Source organism: Struthio camelus, chromosome 2, assembly GCF_040807025.1.
Source record: "Struthio camelus isolate bStrCam1 chromosome 2, bStrCam1.hap1, whole genome shotgun sequence".
Taxonomy (NCBI): Eukaryota; Metazoa; Chordata; class Aves; order Struthioniformes; family Struthionidae; genus Struthio; species Struthio camelus.
The window spans coordinates 35,507,326-35,527,155 of record NC_090943.1 but is presented as its reverse complement, the minus strand read 5'-3'; the positions used below and the strand labels follow the sequence as shown (position 1 = coordinate 35,527,155).

The 19,830-nt window shown below is 38.9% G+C and overlaps 1 protein-coding gene across 1 annotated transcript; it reads left to right on the top strand.

Moving 5' to 3' along the window:
• Positions 1 to 10,447: 10,447 nt before the first annotated feature.
• On the top strand, positions 10,448 to 14,143 carry POLR1F (RNA polymerase I subunit F). Its single transcript, XM_068935048.1, has 4 exons — positions 10,448 to 10,887; positions 11,042 to 11,183; positions 12,150 to 12,358; positions 13,683 to 14,143. The coding sequence occupies exons 1-4, from the start codon at positions 10,670 to 10,672 to the stop codon at positions 14,068 to 14,070; spliced, it is 957 nt and encodes a 318-aa protein (XP_068791149.1). The 5' UTR covers positions 10,448 to 10,669; the 3' UTR covers positions 14,071 to 14,143.
• Positions 14,144 to 19,830: the final 5,687 nt, after the last annotated feature.

Sequence of the window (19,830 nt, the reverse complement as noted above, 5' to 3'; positions counted from 1 at the left end):
CTCCCTGATTCTGAGCCTGATCCTGACCTGGCAAATTGACTTTCTGGCTTGACCTCAGACCTGCCTCATCAGCATGGACCTGTAAGGTTCACAGCGGACCTTGGTTACCGTCATGGACTTGTTCTGCTCTTCCTGCTCAGGTACGGTGGGTCTGCACCCTTGTCAGTGAGGTCCCTGCCCCACCTGCCTGCCGTGACTCTCAGACTCCGGTCTTGCCTTCCCTTATGAAGCAGTGCCTGCGCTTGCTGCTCCCTCCCAGGCAGAGCCAAGTGAAAGAACCAAAGTTCTTATTTAACTTTAACCATTAGGCAATATGCCTTACAAACATATGCACACATATGTCAACATAAATACAAAGTTAGGCTTACAAAAGTGGCATTGGAAACTCTATCAACTACATGTTCACAATTAAAAGACAAAAATTGTATTTCTCGAGAGTGTTAAGCATCTGAGAAACTCTTCTATGGCAACAGCAGAAAGAAAGGGTTTTAACAGCAGTAATATATGGCTTTCTACCACAATCAGTTAGAACTTTTAGCATGCTTTGCCTCACCAGATCAACAAGCTATTATATCCTTTTGCTACTTATTACCTCTCAAGTAAAGATTAAAAAAAAAAAAGAAAAAAATCACACACCGTGAACTTTTTATTAATTTCAAATAATGTCGTAATAGTTGCAACCTCAAGAGGAAACCTTTTTAGCAGATTTTACAGATAGAACACTCAAACAGCTAAACTGCGTGTTTCACCGATACATTTCAGGAAATCAGATCATTTTCTTTCAGCACATTTGAGCTTATTCATTGATGGGAGGACTTGCAAGTATCAGAAATAGTTGGATATATTTACAAGAAATCCATTTAAGTAAACAAAACAAAAGCAAGTATCTTTAAACCCATGCAAACATGCTAATATAAATATTTACAATGTATAAATCATGGATGATGTCTGTGTGGTAAGTGCAAATTATTCTAATTGCACAATTCAATCAAGCTATCTGTAGACCTACAGTCCTCCTTAAAATACATATATTCTTTAAATTCTTACAGTATTAGCTCCTTAAGCACCAAATACAGACTTATATAAATAAGCACTTAATAAACTTAGCATTCAAGCTTCCCGCACACATCTCTCATCTTTTGTGTATATCTATCACGCACAGTCCTTATCCCTGCAAAAATGCATGTAATGAAGAAATACCCTGTGGGAAGCTATAATGATTTCAATAAAAAATCTCATTCACATATCTTGCAAGATTTACGAGAATATATGAGGGAAACAGAGGGTCTGTATGTACATCATATGCAAGGTCAGCCGTAAGCCCAAGGAGCTAAAATGATTGCTTCATTCTCTACTGACCTGGACCAGACTCCTCTCCCCCTCACACACTCCACATAAGTATGTTCTGGGGAGACTGGGGAGTGTTGGATGGGCCCAGGAAACTGTTTCACTGGTGAGGGAATATTTTAAATTCTTTATTCAAAATCTTGCTGAATTGCCCTCTTTGTCAAAGGACAGTCTAGCCTGGGCAGCTACACCGCCTGTGGAAGTAAGTGAGGCTCCAGCCCTTGTAAGCCCTTTGGCATGTGCTCATCCATTAGCAGAAGCAGTTTCACTAAAGCCCCTTTCAGAGTAAAGCTATGTGTGTGCCCAAGTGTTGAAGGGCTAGGATTTAAAATGTTATGCAACCTGAGGCTGGCAGTGTGACATTTCTGAATTTCCTTCAGTACCAACATAGCCTGCTCATTAGCAAATATCAGCAGTGTCACAATACTGAGCACTGCTGAGAGTTGCAATTGGAGGGTCATGTTATTTTTGGAGCACTGAGTGTTTTGAAAAAGCCCATTTTGCGAAGTATGCTGACGCATAACCCTGCTGTTGTGCTGAGTAAACATGTTAGTTATGCTTTGCGTCATCCACAATATACCACACCATCTGAAATATCAGCTCCACAGCAGTTACAATAAGCATCATTAAAATGTCAATAGGAACCAAGAGTAACCACACAGTGGCATCTAGAACATTTATTTCCCAATTCAAGTTCAGATAGCGCAGAACTCAGCAACTACAGTGTTGTAATTTTTGTTGAAAAATCACTGACATTTTATGGATAACAGTTGCATTATAGTGGACCAAAAAATGCCTTCACATGAATTAAATTAAAGCATGTACATGACTGCACAGCAGGAGCTGTGGGCGAATGAGGAGGGCAGAAAAGGCTGGAAGTGGAAGAAGTTAACAGCTGTGCAGAAGGCATAACTGTGAAGAGGGAACCTAATGGAGACCTCCATTCCTAGCGCACAGGAAATGAGAACGGCTAACAGTTACTAGGGTTTCTGGAAATGTCTCCCTCCATGACAAACTGGCTCAAAGGAGCCATGGCCTGTATTTGGCCCCAGAGCAGGAATATAGCGGTGTGTAGCTTATACTATCCTGTCTTTCAACTAGGAGCACTTTCTAAGCACTCCCTGAGGCATCTAAGATACTTTTGCTGATGGCTGTCATATAGATACATAAATAGGTTGTCAGCCCATAGGAAAGATTGAGAGCTGCTGTAGGACACAATCATACCTGCACAGATTTATTCAGTTTTCACTGGTATGAACTCCAAAGAGTTAAAATACTACCATGGCCCTGTTTATATCACTGCCAAATATTTATTTTTCCATAATGAAGCTGTCACTTAATCTAGAATCACAGAATAATTTAAGTCAGATGGACTTTTGGAGACCATCTGGTCCAAAGTAGGGTTTTTTTTTTTTTAATATCTCCAAGAATAGGGAACTCCCAGCTTCTCTGGGCAACGTGATCCAGTGTTTGACCATCCTCATCCTCAAAGAATTCCTTCCTTATATCTAATAAGAATTTCCCTTGCTACAACTCGTGCCTGCTTCTTCTCGTTCTTTCACTGCACACAGCCGAGAAGACTTGGATACATCTTCTCCTCCGTAAATAGTCATTAGGTTGTTAAAGACAGTCGGTTAATCCCCTGCTGGCCTTCTCTCCTTCAGATTGAACAAACCCAGCTGTCTCATTACAGCTATCCATTACATAGTCATTGTGCTTTTGTTTCCCTATGCCAAGCATGGCACAGAGATGCATGTCTTTTACTCATTCAAAATGATAGTAATACTTTTTTAACAATGTTTATACAACTGTACAGTTACCTGTGAAACTGTGGTGAGTGGGACTGAACTCCCTGCCCCTTTATTAGTCAGAGTGCTCACAGACTGCTACCCGGTTAACCCTATCTAACAGGCAGAAACCATTGCTAAAGGCCCAATCCAAATGTATTGAAATCAAAATAAAAACTCAGTCTTTATTTTAAATCAAGACCCTCCAATTTTCAGAATCATTACATCTCTTTTCACAAGGAGGCAGAACAAGAGGCGTTCTCTGCACTCAAGAGTTAACTTTGCCTGTATTTATGAACAGGTCCAACAAATACTTGAAAACAGTTCTACTGCACTATGCTATTTATTATGCACAAACAAGAATTACAGAGTCAAAGTGCATTATTCCTCACATGCAAAACAGATGCATATTCATAATATATTCTTCTAAAGTCTTCAGATCTCCCTGTAGATTTCTAAGGCCAAACAAAAGCAGATTTACTCCATCATAATATTCTATTTATTACTCTACATGGCATTAATGTAGGCAGCCAATTTTCCCAGTTGCCATTGTTTCAAAGAGACACCATTCACATTTCTTGTCTTCTGTGCATTTTAAAATGACACCTATAATTGCAGATAAAATGCATTAACTATAGGTCAACTTATGGGGTCTAACTATGGCTATGTACGTGTTGTTCTGAAAAAGCATCTCCAGAGCAAACGGGAGTATGGCAGGCATTACACCCTCCCTCCACACACAAGGGACTTCCATTCGAGCCACCTGGTACATAAGCAGCTCTCTATAGTTTGTGTTTAACTCAGTTCTGGTAGAGCTGGCAGGATACTATCTATTAGGCAGAAGTGGAAATGCAGATGACCTGGGGGGTGGGGGGGGAAGGGCTGCACTTACATCAGACACACACCTTTGCCTTGGAGAGCGCATATCATGTTGAAGGCCCCACTGTGGTACCTTTCCGATGGAGCAGGCATGCCACACTGGTCTTCACTCAAGCAAATTCCTTTGGCTTCAGTGGCAATTTGCCTAAGTGAGGACTAACGAGTATCTTGGGATTTGGTTATTGCATCTCAGTTTTTTCAGGAAGATAGTGATGGTAAAAATCACGATGAGAACCTTGTGATTAATTTCACATTTAAATTTACATAAATGACAATGCAGCATTTCAGAAATTTTTAATACAGTTAAGGGATTTGTATAACTGAAAAGAGGATCTGAAATGAGAGCAGGATTTTGTCCACATTGCATTTATTTTTTACTGCTTTCACTAGTCTAGGAAACATAAAAACTATATTTTTGTCATAGCTTTCACAGAGGAGTCCCTGATTCTCATGTTTTGTTTTGTTTTGTTGTGGGTTTTTTTTTTTTTATTTTACACTATAACCATGACTTCTGTTATCTTGGGACTTCTGTATGTGGGTGGATGGATGTGATAGTAAACAGTTGAACCAGTTCAATGAGAACCCTTTGAGCTGCCAAACTAAACCATGAACTGAGCAGGAAGTTAAGGGAGAACAGAAATTTTTCTCTTTAGATTAGGACAACCTGGCAATTGCCTAAAATAATAAAATTGTTCTCTGTTTGTTCTTATGCTTCATCATTCATAGATATCATTCACATATCAAGAGATACCTAGCACTGACTCACTCAGAGGTGAGTGAGACTCAGATACTTTTCAAGATGTAGGCTACTACAGGCATAATGCATTGGGGATTACCTAAACTGCTGTGGATGCATTTGCATCAGTGTTTAGAGCTGCTGTAGTCAAAATGGAAGTGGTTACATGAATCTCTTCAGTATCAGCCTGTAATAATGACCACTACCCTTTATTTGTCTGAAGGTAGATAATGCCAGTTAAATATGGAAAAAAGCTCAACTCTTCTAAGAAAATTAACGACATTAAAGAGTATCTGACACAGTACATGCTGCCTGAGAAGGGTAGCAGGAAAATAATAGATCTGGAATTGTCTTACTCTGATGACATTTTTCTGCTTGTTTCCGAGGAGAAATTGAGAGAGGATTTCTCCATCATTTCTGAAAATGTTTATATACCATATTCTGATTCAAAATAACTAAAAGCTTATCTTTGATTTAACAAAGGATGTTCCTAGCAAAGGAATGCCAATATTCTTGGACACTTTGTTCAGAATAAACAGCCAAATATTTTGATGTTTACTCAGCCACTTTGGTTTACAAAATGAGAATGCAATTCCCACCAGATATGGGGCATTGTTTCATTCCTGTAGGTTGAAAATACAATGAGAATAGCTTTTTGATGATATCCAAATGAGTCTATATATGATTCAAAACAAAACCATAAAGCACAGTCACAAGACAAAAATCAATAACATCTTTGAACCTCAGGAAAAAAAAAAGGCCTCCTTGAGGCTCCCCTGTGGATCCTTATTTGAGGTTTTCCAGAGTATAAACTGCAATGTAATACAGCCAGATTGCTTAGAGTCACCTCATTTGCCCCATTTACAACCTATGCATCCTTCCCATTTGTTAGTACAATTTGCCAGAATCATTTGCAATGCTGTAGAAAAGCCTTACTGTTCTTTTTAGTGGCATAGGCTGCTTCCCCCCAGTCATGTTTCTCCATGTAAACCACTTGTTTACATGGAAAAAGTCATGTTTTCGTATTATCTTTGTAGTGAACTAAGTTCTGGCTGGAAACAGGGAGAACAGATTCAGCATCATACAAACGGATCCCCACAGATCACTATGTCTCTGAGCCACTGAAACTACGGCTCAAAAAAAATTGTCTTCAAGAACTAGCAAGACGGGAGAGGGGCATCAGAGCTATCAGCTATAGTAAGGCAGGTTGTCTTATTTCCAAAGCTATAAAAACTGCAAACTTCTTGGATACAATTGTTCAATAATATATTTATAGAAAAGATGTTTTATTTCCAAAAAGTGATTCACACCTTAGGTAATACTGATCACCAACTAGATTAGTCATTTCTTGGGGATGCAAAAACCTACTCGGAGAATCTAGGGCCAAAGCCAAATCCAGTCAGTGTCCAAATGTTAGGGCATCCCAAACATTGTAATCGTTACTACAAGTCACGAAAAGCTATTAGCTGAAAAAAATTAACCTAACTGTTGACTTATTCCATTTCTTTCTTAATATTTCTCTAAGTTATTTCCTACCTATTAAAAATTGACATAGTAGTCACTGACAAAACAAAGCACAGTCTGTGTACTGTAATACAGATTAAATTTTAGCCTGCTATGCAGTTACCAGCTTTCTCTTGGATGACTGCATCTTTCAGTATCAAGGCTCCAGCGTGCCATCTGGTGGATTTTTAGTATTTGATACTTTTTTTAATAAACAAAACCAGTGATACAGGGATGTCTGATACATGACAGAAATACATACCTTTTTTGGCCAATGTCTTTGTCCGAAAAAGCAGTATTTTTCAGTTTAGCATCCTATATCTGCTCAAATCAGACTTTTACTTGAGAGTAAAAATTTAATTCCTTTCACATTTCTAACCAAATGAGCTTTTACTACTGTTAATAATAGTCTTAAACTAATCCCTTACACTGACCGTTTTCATATGTAATTGAATTATGGCTCTCTCAAAAAACTGTTTCCGTAAAACTAGCCTAAGAGAATTCCATATTTATGTCCACAGATTGAGACTCTCAATGGCATTTAGATGCTTAATTCTCACTGACCAAAAACGCTATGATTAGTTTCTATTTGGGATGAGAGCAAAGGATGCTGAAACAAGCCTATTACCATATAATTTTAAATTAAATTCAGAGTCTGAATACAGATCCTTCAGCTTGCTAAGTACTACAGCAACAACTATTATTAAAAATAGCGTAGCTCTGAAAAATGAAGATGGCTAAAATATTTGAAAAACAAACTTCTGAGTATGACTTTAACTTTCATTGTCTCTCTTATACCCTTTTTTGTAACTGTGGGACATTTGTATGAGTTTTGAGTCTTAATAGCATTGACAGACCTCTTCATTTCTTTTTTTATACAGAGCAAGAGTTGTATGATGAAAAATCTGGGATGGATGCCGCTCCAAAAGTACAGAGTCCTTTGAGGGCACAGTCCTGTTACTGAGTATATCTCCTGCTCCAGCATAGTGCCACGGTCACTCTTCCATCCTACATCAATGCAGTGCATTTGATCACAGTTAAGACTTCCAGGATCTTAATGCTAGATGGAAGCTGCCTTCTGAATGAATGAGCTGCAGCTGCCACAAAGGAGCATGAATGGGCAGTTGTATGAGGCTGCTATCCAACATATGACAATAATTGACAAATCTGGATTGAGGATGGCAACAACTGTGTTTTGGAATACAAGAAAATACCAGCTGAGAGGCACTGGACATGTGGTTGTTGATAAATCTCCATACTGGAGTCTGGCCTCGTTTCCATAAAGAGAAAACAAGATAAACACAGAGATAAAATAGAAAGCAAAAGAGAACAGCAGTGATTGAAAATGCAGCTTTTGTTTCTGATCCTGACTGTTACTGGCAACCTGACTGCTAAGAGGAAAACAGGCTCCACACAGTTTTATCAGCCAGTATGAGACTTGGCAAACATATCAGCACTGAGCTGTTTAAGACATTGCTTTTAACTGCCTTTTTGGACACAGGCTCGTTGCAGTGCAGCAAAAAGGTCAGCTAAGATAGACTGATTTTAAACTGTAAGTTAACATCTAAAAGTAAAAAGAAGATACACAACTAAGGAAAAAAAAAGAAGACAAAAAGGGAATGCAGGTATGACAGTATTTATATGTTACAGTCCAAGTGGTTTTCAGAACTGCACCATGACTGGACAAAGTAACAATAGCATTTAGAGTCCTCTCTTTAGTCACGACATCTTTTACGATCAGAATAATGAGGGCCCAAGAGTCATATGACGGGTCTGAAATCTGCAGGCGACAGCAAGACAATGAATGCTCCTTTTGGTCCAGATAGGCTATGTTGCACTAGCAAGCAGTACTATCTTCAGTATATGTTCAGTCAAAGAAAATCTTTTGGTGATGTGGTATTTGAATAGTTTCAAAGGCTGTTGCATTACTTAACATTTTATAGGCAGTAGAAGGATTTCTGATGTTTGATAAGACATGTTATTATAGAATAATATTATTTCTAAGGCCTCCGCAGCATAAAGAAGTTGTAACACCTTAATTAAAACTGATATATCAAACATTTAGCTCAGTAACTCCTCATGTGGATCAAATATCAGTTTAAAGGCATACATTGCCTAGCACAAGCTAGGCTGACATATACTGTATTAAAATCAAATTTGATTTAAAATCAGTTAAATTTAAATCAAAGAAAGAATGACTTTTCAGGAGTCATTCTGACTGACCAGTGCAGTCAAATCCATGTAAAATCAAATCTTAAAGTAAAACTGTACAACTTCAGGCTCATATGAAGTCTGACTGATCTTCTCGGGACAAAACTTGTTTTTACTAACTAGCCATGAGTTCAGTTAGTTATAACAGGAGAACAAGCTTTTTTCGCTATTACTGCAGCTTGTTTTGTAGGTCATTTTCAGTGTGCAGTGCACCTGCATCCCTTTTTATTTTATGATTTTTATAAGTTTTATCTTTCCTCTTCTTCTACATTTTAATACATATTTAATAAAGTGTTACAGAATTTCTCATTATTATCACAAATTAGACTCAGCAATAGAAAACAATTCATTTTTCTTAATACTCCCCTATATGTTAGATAGCATATAAGGCAATTAAAAGTTATAACAGTAGTCAAAACTTATCCAATCTTTGTAACACAATCTTTTGTCTAAATTACTGACTGTCAAATTTAGGATCACTGGGCAACTGTATGTGTGAGAAGGGTCATTACATGCAAAATCCTTCAGCTGAAAAGAGAAATTAAATTACTCTGATCACTAAGACACAATCAAAGGAAGATTAAAATAGGGAAGCTAAGGGTATACATATAGCTTATGGATATAAACCACTGTTCCTAGCAGCTTCCATAGATTATCATGTTGTTTTCTTCTGGAGTGCACAAACGTGGGAGAGATTAGAGACAAAGAAAGGAGCAACTGATCAAAAAGAATTTAGCAGACTGTAATACTAGGTAGTACTACATATCCAGCTTACTTTCATACTGATAAAGAATTCATGTACCTCAAAGCTGTTTCCTTATCTGCCTGGTGCCTGATGTTTTTACTGAAACCCCAAACCTTGAGGCAGGAACGCAGATGACGTACTGCTGCTCCCTGCTTCCTCTTAGCACACAGATACATACGTACAGAGAATTTCAATACTGAAAATCGAGATGTTTATCACAATTAGACGACTCCAAGAATAGTGGCAAACGAACAGGAGCTTTTAGGATTTAAGTTCCATTCAAAGACTACTGCTGGCACAGAAGTCTCCTTCTGGATGCAGATTTCAGTGACTGATATTACAAAGAAGTTTTCTTTTAAAGGTAGTTGAAATTTCTGCATTTGTACTGACATGCTGTTGAGAATGACAAAATTTGTATCAACCTTTTTGATGTCACGGCTGATGCTGAACTATCCAGAATGATAACAAACCAATCCAAGTGTCATGTAAAAAATTAAAAAATAACCTGCAGAGTGAAAATCAAAACTAGGATTACTTCCTCCCAAACCGGGTATGTTAACCAGCAGAGAATAGTCACCGCCTTATTTGTCCATAACAAATAAACAAACAAAAAAACCTACACACCTTCAGGACAGCATCACTCCTGCATGAAGCAGAAAATGTAGGTTTGTGTCCCCAAAGACAGAAGCTCACACCTCCATTTCCAAGACTTGCTGTCATCACCTCGGTCTTAAAAGATATCGAGGTGCGATAAAACAGCTTAAACATGCTTGTCAAATGCAAATATATATATTTTTTACCGGTTAATTATTTCTAACCTTACAGTTAATGATTAGAGGCAATCAGAGTTGATTCTGGGACAGAATTCGACAAATGGAAGTAGGACACGCTTGCACGTGTTCTTTTCCATCCACCCACACCACCCAGCACCCTCTGGGGCTTTTCACGTTTTCTCTTCTGACTCCACTTCCTTTAGGTATCGAAAACTGAGCCCTTCCCTGCCTCCCTCTCCCGCCAGAGGAGGAGCGACGGAAGGGGGCCCGCGGCGGAGTCTGTCCCCTCCCGCGCCTCGCGTCTCCGCCCGGGCCCCGCCTGCCGCCACGGCCGCCGCCAACGGCCGCCGCAGACAGACCCCCCCCCCGTCTCCTTGGAAACCGAGACAGGTGCGCGCGCAGCGGGCTCCCGGGGGGCCCCACCCACAGAGCTGTGACGTTGGCGCCCGGCCCCGCCCCTGCCGGACCTGGAGGACAAAGCTTCCGGCTGAGGGAGCGGCGGGAGGTCCGGGGTGTCGACTTTTCTGCTCGCTGCTCGGAAGCGCGTCGCTCTCCGAGGGCTTCCGTCACTTCCTCTTCCCGCCCATGGAGGGGAGGGGAGAGCGGGGGGCGTCATCGCGCCGCGCCGCGCCGCCGGGACAGGCGTCGCTCCCGCCCGCGCGGCCCCGTTCCTGGCAGCACCGACAAGATGGAGGTGGCGGGGGAGCGGCCGGCGCCCGCCCGCCCGCTGCCCTGCGCGGCGATCCCCTCCTTCGCCGTGGCCCGCGGCCTGGTGGGGCGCCGCTACTCCTGCCTCGTGGTGACGCCGCACCGCCGGCACATCGCCCTGGCGCCGCGCTTCCTGGGCCGCAAGCGCACGGGCATCCGCGCCCAGCTGGACGCCGAGCTCCTGCGCTACTCGGAGAGGTGCGGGCGGGGGGCTCAGCCCAGGCCTCAGCCCACCGGGGCCCTCCGGGGCAAGGGCGAGCTCCCGCCCCGCTCTGCCGGCGCTCTCCCCGCGCTGGCGGCTGTCACCTCCTAGCCAGCCTCATACTAACTGCTTCTCCCCTTTTGCTTCCAGCCTTCAAGGAGTGCCGGTGGCTTATGACAACATCAAAGTAGTGGGTGAGCTCGGGGACATTTACGACGACCAGGGATTCATCCATCTGAACATTGAGGCGGACTTCATCATCTTCAGTCCCAAGAAAGGGAAAAAACTGGTGGTATGTAAATATGTTGCCATCTCGTGGGGTCATTTTCTCTTAAGTAATCAAAATCATCACGAAGAGATTGGGGAGTCTTAGGTAGTTCTATAGTGGATGTTTTCATAGTCTGTGCTGCATGTTCCTAAACTTATTAAATGTCAGTGCTCCTTTCTAAGCAGCAGATATAACTCTTAAAACCGGTTTAGTTTGTTCTCCTTTAATAGTGACAGGAGTGTTTAGAACACATTGAAGAGTTTCTTTAAGTGCAAGTGCAGTACATCAAATGTAAGCCTGCATTTCAATAAAAAGTGATATATGACTCATGGAAGAGCTTTAAGCTTGTTAACACCCTTATGCCAGTACTTGTGGGAGTAATAAGTTGAGGGTTGACTTTTGTTGTTGTGCCATACTTTTGGAAGTATGGCTTGTATTCCTCTATAAATGTAATTGAGATGTAAAAGGTATTCCCTTCAGGGGAAGAGAATGGAAGAACCCTCTGTGTAGTTCATTCATCTCTAGGAAAAGGAGAAGATAGATAAAGTTAAATATGCAAATGTGTCACAAATGCACTGAATAGAGCACTTACAGGTTTTTTGTGTCACAGGTACTGCAGAGGTGAAAGTCATCTTAGAGATGTAAATCAGGCTTAAAATGGCTTTAAATCAACATTGGTCACTGCAGTGTGAGGAGAGTTAACTGTTCTATGTAGCTTCTCACTTTCTTTTTCTGAACACATTTCTTTTTGCAGATACAGTTTCAGTCTTTAATTTGAGTAGAGCTGTATGAAAATAGCTTTGGGCGTAAGTAGCTTTTCTACATGAAAATCAGTTAATGTATGAGGTCAGTTTATCTAACAAGTAACTTGTGCACAAAGAGTATTGTGCAAGAGTGTCTGTACAGGAAACTAAATGTACATCATGTGTCTCTTTTAAAGAGGTGATCCTTAATATATCTTCATATGACTGTTTTTTGGGTTTTTTTTAGGGTGTAATTAATAAAGTAGCCCCTAGTCATATCGGCTGTCTGATACATGGATGCTTCAATGCTTCTATCCCTAAACCCGAACAAATGTCGGTTGCCCAGTGGCAAGAGCTGGGGTTGAAACTAGGGGATGAATTGAAATTTCAAGTAATGCATTTAGATTCTGATGCAGCTGGAGTGTTCTTCATTCGGGGAGGACTGACTAAAACCAGGTATTGTACCATACTAGGGATATTTTTCTTAACTATTTGATTTAATGAATTTGTTGCAAACTAAATGATTTGAATTAACCTCTTAATCTCTAAGTTTTCTTGTTTTTACACAAACCCATGTCTATATATAGCCTGTGTTATTTTAAATATTTTTGTGTTGAGGGCTTGCTGAGAAATTTTTTCTCAAAAATAAATATTTTGAGCTTTAAAAATCTTAAGTGTACTCACGTGTGAACTATTGATTGCATAATTTGTACATGTTCAAAATAGCCTCTCTACTGTCTAACATAGCTTTGTTTTTGAATATGCCTAAGCTTTTCAAATAAAATGTCTTAGTTTCTGAATACATTTATGCTGGGATTTCCAAAAACATATATAAATAGATACATATAGATGGTTTAAATGCTTCTGAAAAAATAAGTGTGCTTGAACTGAAAGATAACATAAGAAAATGCATCATTTCTCTTCTGTAACTTGTGCTTATAGAGAGAGACAGTGGATTTTCAGAGCAGCTTACTAGAAAAATATGAAGTGTCACATCTCTTTAAGAGAAACTTTTTTTTTTTAAGGGTTATTTGGTGAGTAATTGTTTTTACTCCAAAAGTGGTGTTATTGCCTCAATCTTTATATTGTACTTTTAGATACAAACATAACCACATTGGTAATGTGGATCCTTTTTTGATCTGGAAGGATTCTCTGGGATGTTTTAGTGAATTCAATATGAAACTTACAGACTTTGTCCCCTGTGCTTCAGTGGGAATATCCTCCTGTACAGTTCTAACTTAATTCTTTCTGTACTTGTCTTTCTGTACTTTCTTTCAAGCTCTCAGTCACAAGGTACTTGCTGGGGTTTCTTGTTTTGTTTTTTCCCCTTCCTCTCCCTTTGACTCTACTGACATTGTCTTGGTTCTAACCAAGTAGACTTTGTCAAGGCAATTGTCTTGACAAAACCAGCAGTCTCTGTCATGTATGATTTCAGAGGTCATTGTCGGCAAGTTTGTGACTAGCTTAAAAAAACTCTACTGCACAGTATCGAAGTATGTATAAATAAATAATCTATGAATTACTCCCTTTTTTCCTTTACTTTTTAAATTTGGCATCAAAATGGTATTGATTCTGTAATAAGGAAGTCAGGTAATTGAAATTAAAAGTATTAACTGGCTTTAAGTTTGGTAACTAGAATATCATATTCTTCACTTGTTGTTTGTATCAGATCTCTTGTGTGTTTGGTGGAAATACAGTGTTCTGGCACAGCTTGACATTTTGCTATGTGAGGTACCCTTAGATGTCTCTGCTTTTGCTTATTTTTTGTATTTCTTTACAGCTTGCAGCCCAGAAGATCTGAGACAGTCACTGATGGTACAAATGGAGATGAAATTCAAAAGCTCGAGCACAAGAAAAATGGTTTAGTTGACTCTGTGAGAGAAAATGGCACAGAGGAGCCTGTAGATGATACAGATAACACCGGGAGGGAAAATACAGAAGAGCAAATGGTTGATGCTGTGAATGGAATATGTGATGATAAAAACAAGAAGAAAAAGAAGAAACATAAGCAAGAACAGGAGCATGTATTGCCTACTAGTGACTCTAGTGGTTACCAAAGTGACCATAAAAAGTCTAAAAAAAAGAAAAGGAAGCACTGTGAGGAAGCTGAAGAAATAGGATTATCTCAGCTGTCACAAGAACCCAAAGCTAAAAAGAAAAAGGACTAAAGTCTGAAGTGCCTTTCTTGAATAAGATTTCAGACATTTTTGATAAACTTCAAATAAAACCATATTTTCAAAGTATGTGTTTCCTTACTAAACAACATGCTGTGCTAGGTGGGCTTATATTTGTGCATATATGTGCACAAACAACTTTAAGGGCAGGAGCCTTTAAAGATGTGATAGGAAAAAAACAGGATAGAGGGAATACCTTACTGACTTTCTTCCTTACTGGAAAAGTAAGGCAAAGGAGAACTGTGAAAGTATTTACAGAAACGCATGTATCACCTCCTCTGTGTCCTCTCCCTGGTGGCAGGCATTAACCAGTAGCTGGTTATGATCTTTACTACTGTAATGCTATGTTTGCTGTTCAGTGGCTTGATTTTTATAAGAGGGGTAGGCTAGTCTTACTGTTGCAGTTCTGGGAAACATCTGAATTCCCAGGGGCTGGGAAGAGGTGTCTAACCTCAGTCATGCTTTTTGGCATTTTGGCTTCTTAAAGCTATCACTTGAATCTTTTTGTGGAAAGCCTGGTACTTACCTGGGTTTAAGGATACCTAGTATGTGGAATACTTCTGGTGACTGATTCAAGAACATGTATTTTCTGGATCTCAGTGGAGTTCAGACTTTCTCAGGCTAAGGATGTTCTGTATGTTGGGGCAAAGGGAAAATCCAAGGTGCCAAGGGTGCAAAAGTGCATTTTACTGTTTAATTGTGTACTTCTGTCTTAGACCTGTTTCAATGCTGAATCTCTCTCTGGATCTGATTTTACTCCTTTGCCTAAAGACATAGTTGGAAAACTTTGATAGGGCTGAGAGTATAACCCAGTTGTCTTGGATTAGTTCTGTGATAAGGGTCCAAACCACCTTTTACTTTGGTGATTAAACAGGTTCCTTAGCGCAGGCTTGTATCATTGCTGTTGAAACTAGTGTCCTGAAAAAGCAAACCTCTTTGAAGTAACTTGCACATTTTATTATTATTATTTTAGAAATTGGCTGTGAATACTTGTAAAGTATGCAGCCTCACTTAAGGCTTAAGCAAACAATGAGTGTCTTAAATCTTTCAAAACAAAGCTCTGTTTTTTTTTTCACCTAGAGCAGTTCCAACAGTTGGATAACTTGATTAGGAAAGAGTAGGAAAGGGATGAGAAGATTGATATCGTCCACTGTAACGGAATGGTATTTACTCAGTGATTATATTTGTACTGAGATATAGACTGTTAAAGGTGTAAGTAATGTGACATACTTTCATTTTATGTATGAAATGCATTAACTTTTTAGCGTATGAGGTTGTTTTAGGTTGTTAAACCTCCAAACCTCCAAGTTCTTATTCTAGCGGTAAATTTCAAATGTTGGTCTCTAGAACAGCATGTGCCTATTGTCAGTATCTTCCAGCCACTTGGAATAAATGTTAATTGGAAGTTTGACAACGGCAAAGTAAGACTGCCAAATGTTAGCAATTGTGGCTTTATTAGGGACTAATTCTTCTGATGTAGAAGAATTATAAATTTCCTGAATATCTACCAGTTCTGTTGCTTGCAGCTCTTTTCTGTTGTGAAGAATTTTGAGAACTGCAGTGTGATAGGGTCTAGGCTAATTCTTTAATGAAGGTAGGAGACAGTAATTATTCTGTTTTACCTATTGCAAGAAGGCACCACCAGCTGTTCTGAAGCTTTGTAAGTAAACAGCATATTTGCAGGGACTTGTTATCCATCTGTCTATTTTCTGGGTGTTCTCAAACAAAAGATCTTGCCATAGTGATTACGCTGATTCTCTTAACTCCTTTGCTAGATGTTATATACAGTGTCTAGTAACAGATCCATTCATGTTAAACATGTTCTGGACTTAAAATCCTTGTTTTAGGACTCACTTTGTGCAATATTAAAGACACTTCTGAGAAATTAAAGCTCAAACTTGCTGAGACAAGTCTAATAAGTTTCTGTCTTCCAGGCTTGATGGCATGGCAATAAATAATAAGCATTTTTTTAAGTTATATAATACCATAAAGAACTAAGTTAAGATTTTTTGGAGACCTATAAGGTGTGCTTAAATACATATTTACGGGCAGCAGAAGCTTTAATATATTGTTCTGTTTTACTTTGGAAAGTCTTGCTTTTCAGCATGCTTGATCTTGAAACAAATTTCCGGTGTGCAGGACAGTCTTGAGATGAACATGAATTGTCTCTGTTAATGTTCCTACATGTATCAGTAGTGGAGCTTGAACTAGAGGCATTTTCATCAGTGGTATCTGGTTGGACTGTCCATTCTTCCTTTCAGTCTCTTTCAGAGCAAAGGTCAGATAGTGTATTTGTTATTAAATGTATCTGTTTGTGTGCCTCAAGGTCAACTGAGGACAGTATGCTGACGTATTAAGTGTTGCAGAGACTACTTAAAAAAAAAAAAAAAAAAAATCCCACCCTGAAGTGCTTGAAGTCTTAACTCTACAGTTATGAATGTTGAATGACATACAGAATGACTGTTGGAACATAATTTAGAATCAGAAATGTTCTGTTAGCTCCCTTTTTAATGGATTAATATAGAAGGAAGAAGTTAAGATAGGTAAGTATAGAGGGTATAACAGGAAGGAGGATGGCGAAGGGATTTTATTGGTGATGCCTATCAGAGAAAGGTGTAGATGGTTGCTATCGTAGATTAACCAAGGTCAGTGACAGTCGTATGACTTCCTCTGTTAGTCCTTAGTAATCGTTACAGCTCGTTATTGCTTTTAGAGAAGAGAAACAAACCTCCAGTAGAACTGCTGTTAGTGACTACAGCAAGAATCAAGCCAGCCTGTTAATAGAACCAGCCTGTAGCACTGACACTTTATCTTTCTATATGCCGCCTTTTCATAAGTGTGGAAAGAAGGGTGAGGTTCAAGGAAGAACTAAAGTTGCAGCTAAAGAATCAAGTAATGTAGGTAGTAGAAATGTTTTCAGTACTTTGAATTCTTTTGTCTGTTCACTTTTACTGCTTTACCATTCATGCTTTTCTTATTGAAAAGGTAATAATAGCCTGCTATAATCTAACAAACTACACAAACAGGCTTTTTGAGGCTATTAAGCAACTTTCTAAAAGTTATAAAATCTGTCCCAGTTCTGGACCTTATTTAAAGCCAATGTTTTTTGGCATGTAAGTGTGGCCTGCACCCTTCTTAATTTTTTGTTTAGTTTTGTTTTTCTTCCTTGGCTTACAACAGAAAAGGGCAATTAAAAATAATTTCAATGCAGGAGATGGCAATTTATGATTGCTGTACTTATTGTTGCTCCAGTGACGGATTAGATTCTTGCTAAGTTAATGTGAAAATAGCAGTTGTGCTACAGAATAAACCTGGGCAATTGTGAGGCAAAGGAATCTACAAAGTAGCTGACTGTTTTCTTTCTTTGGAGGTGGGGAAGTCAAGAACTCTTAACTTTTTTTTTAAAAGTTTTTTTTTAAACTTTAAAAATTTCCACAGTTGGAGCCAATGTTGGCAGTATCACAGTTACACTGTTGATGTTCTAGACACTGTTTTGGATTAAGTAAGTAGGGCAAAAAATTCACATTTTCAGAAGTGAATTGTCCCCCCATTCCTAGCTCTTTGTTTTATTTCCTTAACAAATGTAAGATTTTTCCAGTAGTTGAAATTAGCAAAAGAAAAAAGCCAAATTTAGATACTTTCCATTAGTGTTTCTCTGATCATTATAAATGCTTAGCTTTCGGTGTTCCCCTAGACCTCAAGTGAAAAGTTCTATTGAAATTGGAGCTGAGCCAAAAATTTCTGAGGATAGAGAACAAACACTTGTAAAGCTTCAAGTGAGGCTAGGTGACTTCATGTTGTCTACATGGCCTTCTGTTCCTTTTATCAGAATGCATTAGTACAAGTCAGCTATACATCACGCAGCAAAGAGGGTTAGAAAGTGAAATCATGTTTTGTCCTCTAACCATATTGATTGTTACACCAGTATTTCAGATGATCTAGAGAAAATGTATGCTGTTTTCCTGTTTAACATTAATGAAGTCTGCAAGGAAACCAATATACAATCCTGTCTGTGGTTGATAATCTGCAAACCTTTTGTCTGTATTATAAAAAATTCAGTTCCAACTTACCAGCTATAATAAAGGATACTAAAACAGGGACGGCTTCTTCATAATAGTATAAATATTTTGACTGTGTACACTTATGTTCCTCAGTGTATTGCATGTCTCTGGCAGAAGAGCAAGAGCTCATAGAAGAAAGTATTTTTAGCTGTCTTTAAAACAATTGTGTTTTGTGCTCGCTGAGGCTTGCAATGAAATGCAGTATTAACTTTTGCTCTTCGTCTTCTTGCATTCTCTTAGAAACAAATTTTGTGTTTTTTTGGCTTGGCAGTTTTCTGCTTTTAAAATATGCAGCCTGAACAGCCGAGTGAATAAGCTTTAGGGAAAGGATTTTCAAAAAAGCCTAAGTAAGCTAGTTGCCTTTGGAAAACATGAGCCTTGATCAAATCTGCCTTTGAATAAACAGTTTGCCTTTGGAAGGATCCCAACCTTTGATAGTCTTCAGACAGTATAGACCCCCACTGCAGAAAGCATAGGGGCAGCTACACATCCAAAATGTTGGAGTTTTTTTGGTTTTGATTTTTTTTTCTTTCCTCCTGTGTATCTATGGAGAGGTTACATGATCTGCTGTCAGGATGATCAGAGTTGGCTATGAAAGAAGTTAGATTGTTTCATGTTAATAACTCTGAAGGCATATATTTTTCTGACCATAATGTTGGCTGTATTCTGCTATTCGGTCTTCAGAAATTCTATAATTTCAGGAATGCTTGAAGGATTTTTATATCCCATAGACTTAGTCTGTGTATAGGGAAGAAGATACTTGCTATCTTCTAGACTCAAGTGAATAAAAACGAGTCTCTGAAAATCAAGCTTCATGCTTCTTTGACATCATCAATAAATAAGTTTTTTTACAGATATAAATCATGATTTTTGTGTTCTTTATCATGACTTTATAGCTAGGTCAAAGCTAGGTTAAATTGAACTGCAAGTTTTATAGCAAGCCACTCAACTGACCTGATGTTAAGCAATTGGGAGCACTGCAGTTCTGTTAGTAGTTTCAAGTTTCCCTGAAGCTCCAAGGTAAAGAGGGGAGATGCACAAGAAGGAATGAACTTTAGTTTTCCCACTTTGCCTGTCTTCAAGAACTTTTAAAGGTTCTCCCCCGCTCCAAGAAGTTGAATACCTAGATGATCTCCTCCCATCTCCTGAACTTGCACTATTTCTGTAGTATATTACAGTTGCATGAGAACTGTTTTGGTTAAAGACAGTTCAACTGCATAAAGACCTCTTTGAGAAATCTATCTGCAGAAACAACGAAAACGAACTTTCTGTAAAGAGTGTTAGTGGACAGAAATGTTTCTTTGCTATGTACTAAAAATTGCCACCTTATGAATAGATATACAATTTCTGGTACAGGTCTTATTACCTTCCTTTTTCTTCTTCTTCTAGGGCTTATGGTAGTGTATTTCATATGACTAGAAGAGCCTTTCTGTTGAGCTGACCGTTATTGGTCTCTAAAGCTACCAAGGGTGCATGTACAACGATATGACAGAGTTGTATTTAAATTTTCTTGATTCATATCTCTTGCTCTTCATACTACTTCTGGCTTTCTTATGCTGGTGCCTTCAGTGACTGGTGGAAAATCTTTCTTCTCGGAGACTTTTAAAAGAAATATTCTTACTGCAACTGAAAAATGAGGTCCCATTCAAGACTAGGATTTCATTGTACTGCACAAAACAATTGAAGAGTTGTA

Bases quoted from the DNA above. Each gene is read 5' to 3' on its own strand.
- POLR1F (XM_068935048.1), top strand. From the start codon at position 10,670: ATGGAGGTGGCGGGGGAGCGGCCGGCGCCCGCCCGCCCGCTGCCCTGC. The intron at 11,184-12,149 runs GTATGTAAATAT...GGTTTTTTTTAG, and splicing joins AGAAAGGGAAAAAACTGGTG to GGTGTAATTAATAAAGTAGC. The intron at 12,359-13,682 runs GTATTGTACCAT...ATTTCTTTACAG, and splicing joins GGAGGACTGACTAAAACCAG to CTTGCAGCCCAGAAGATCTG.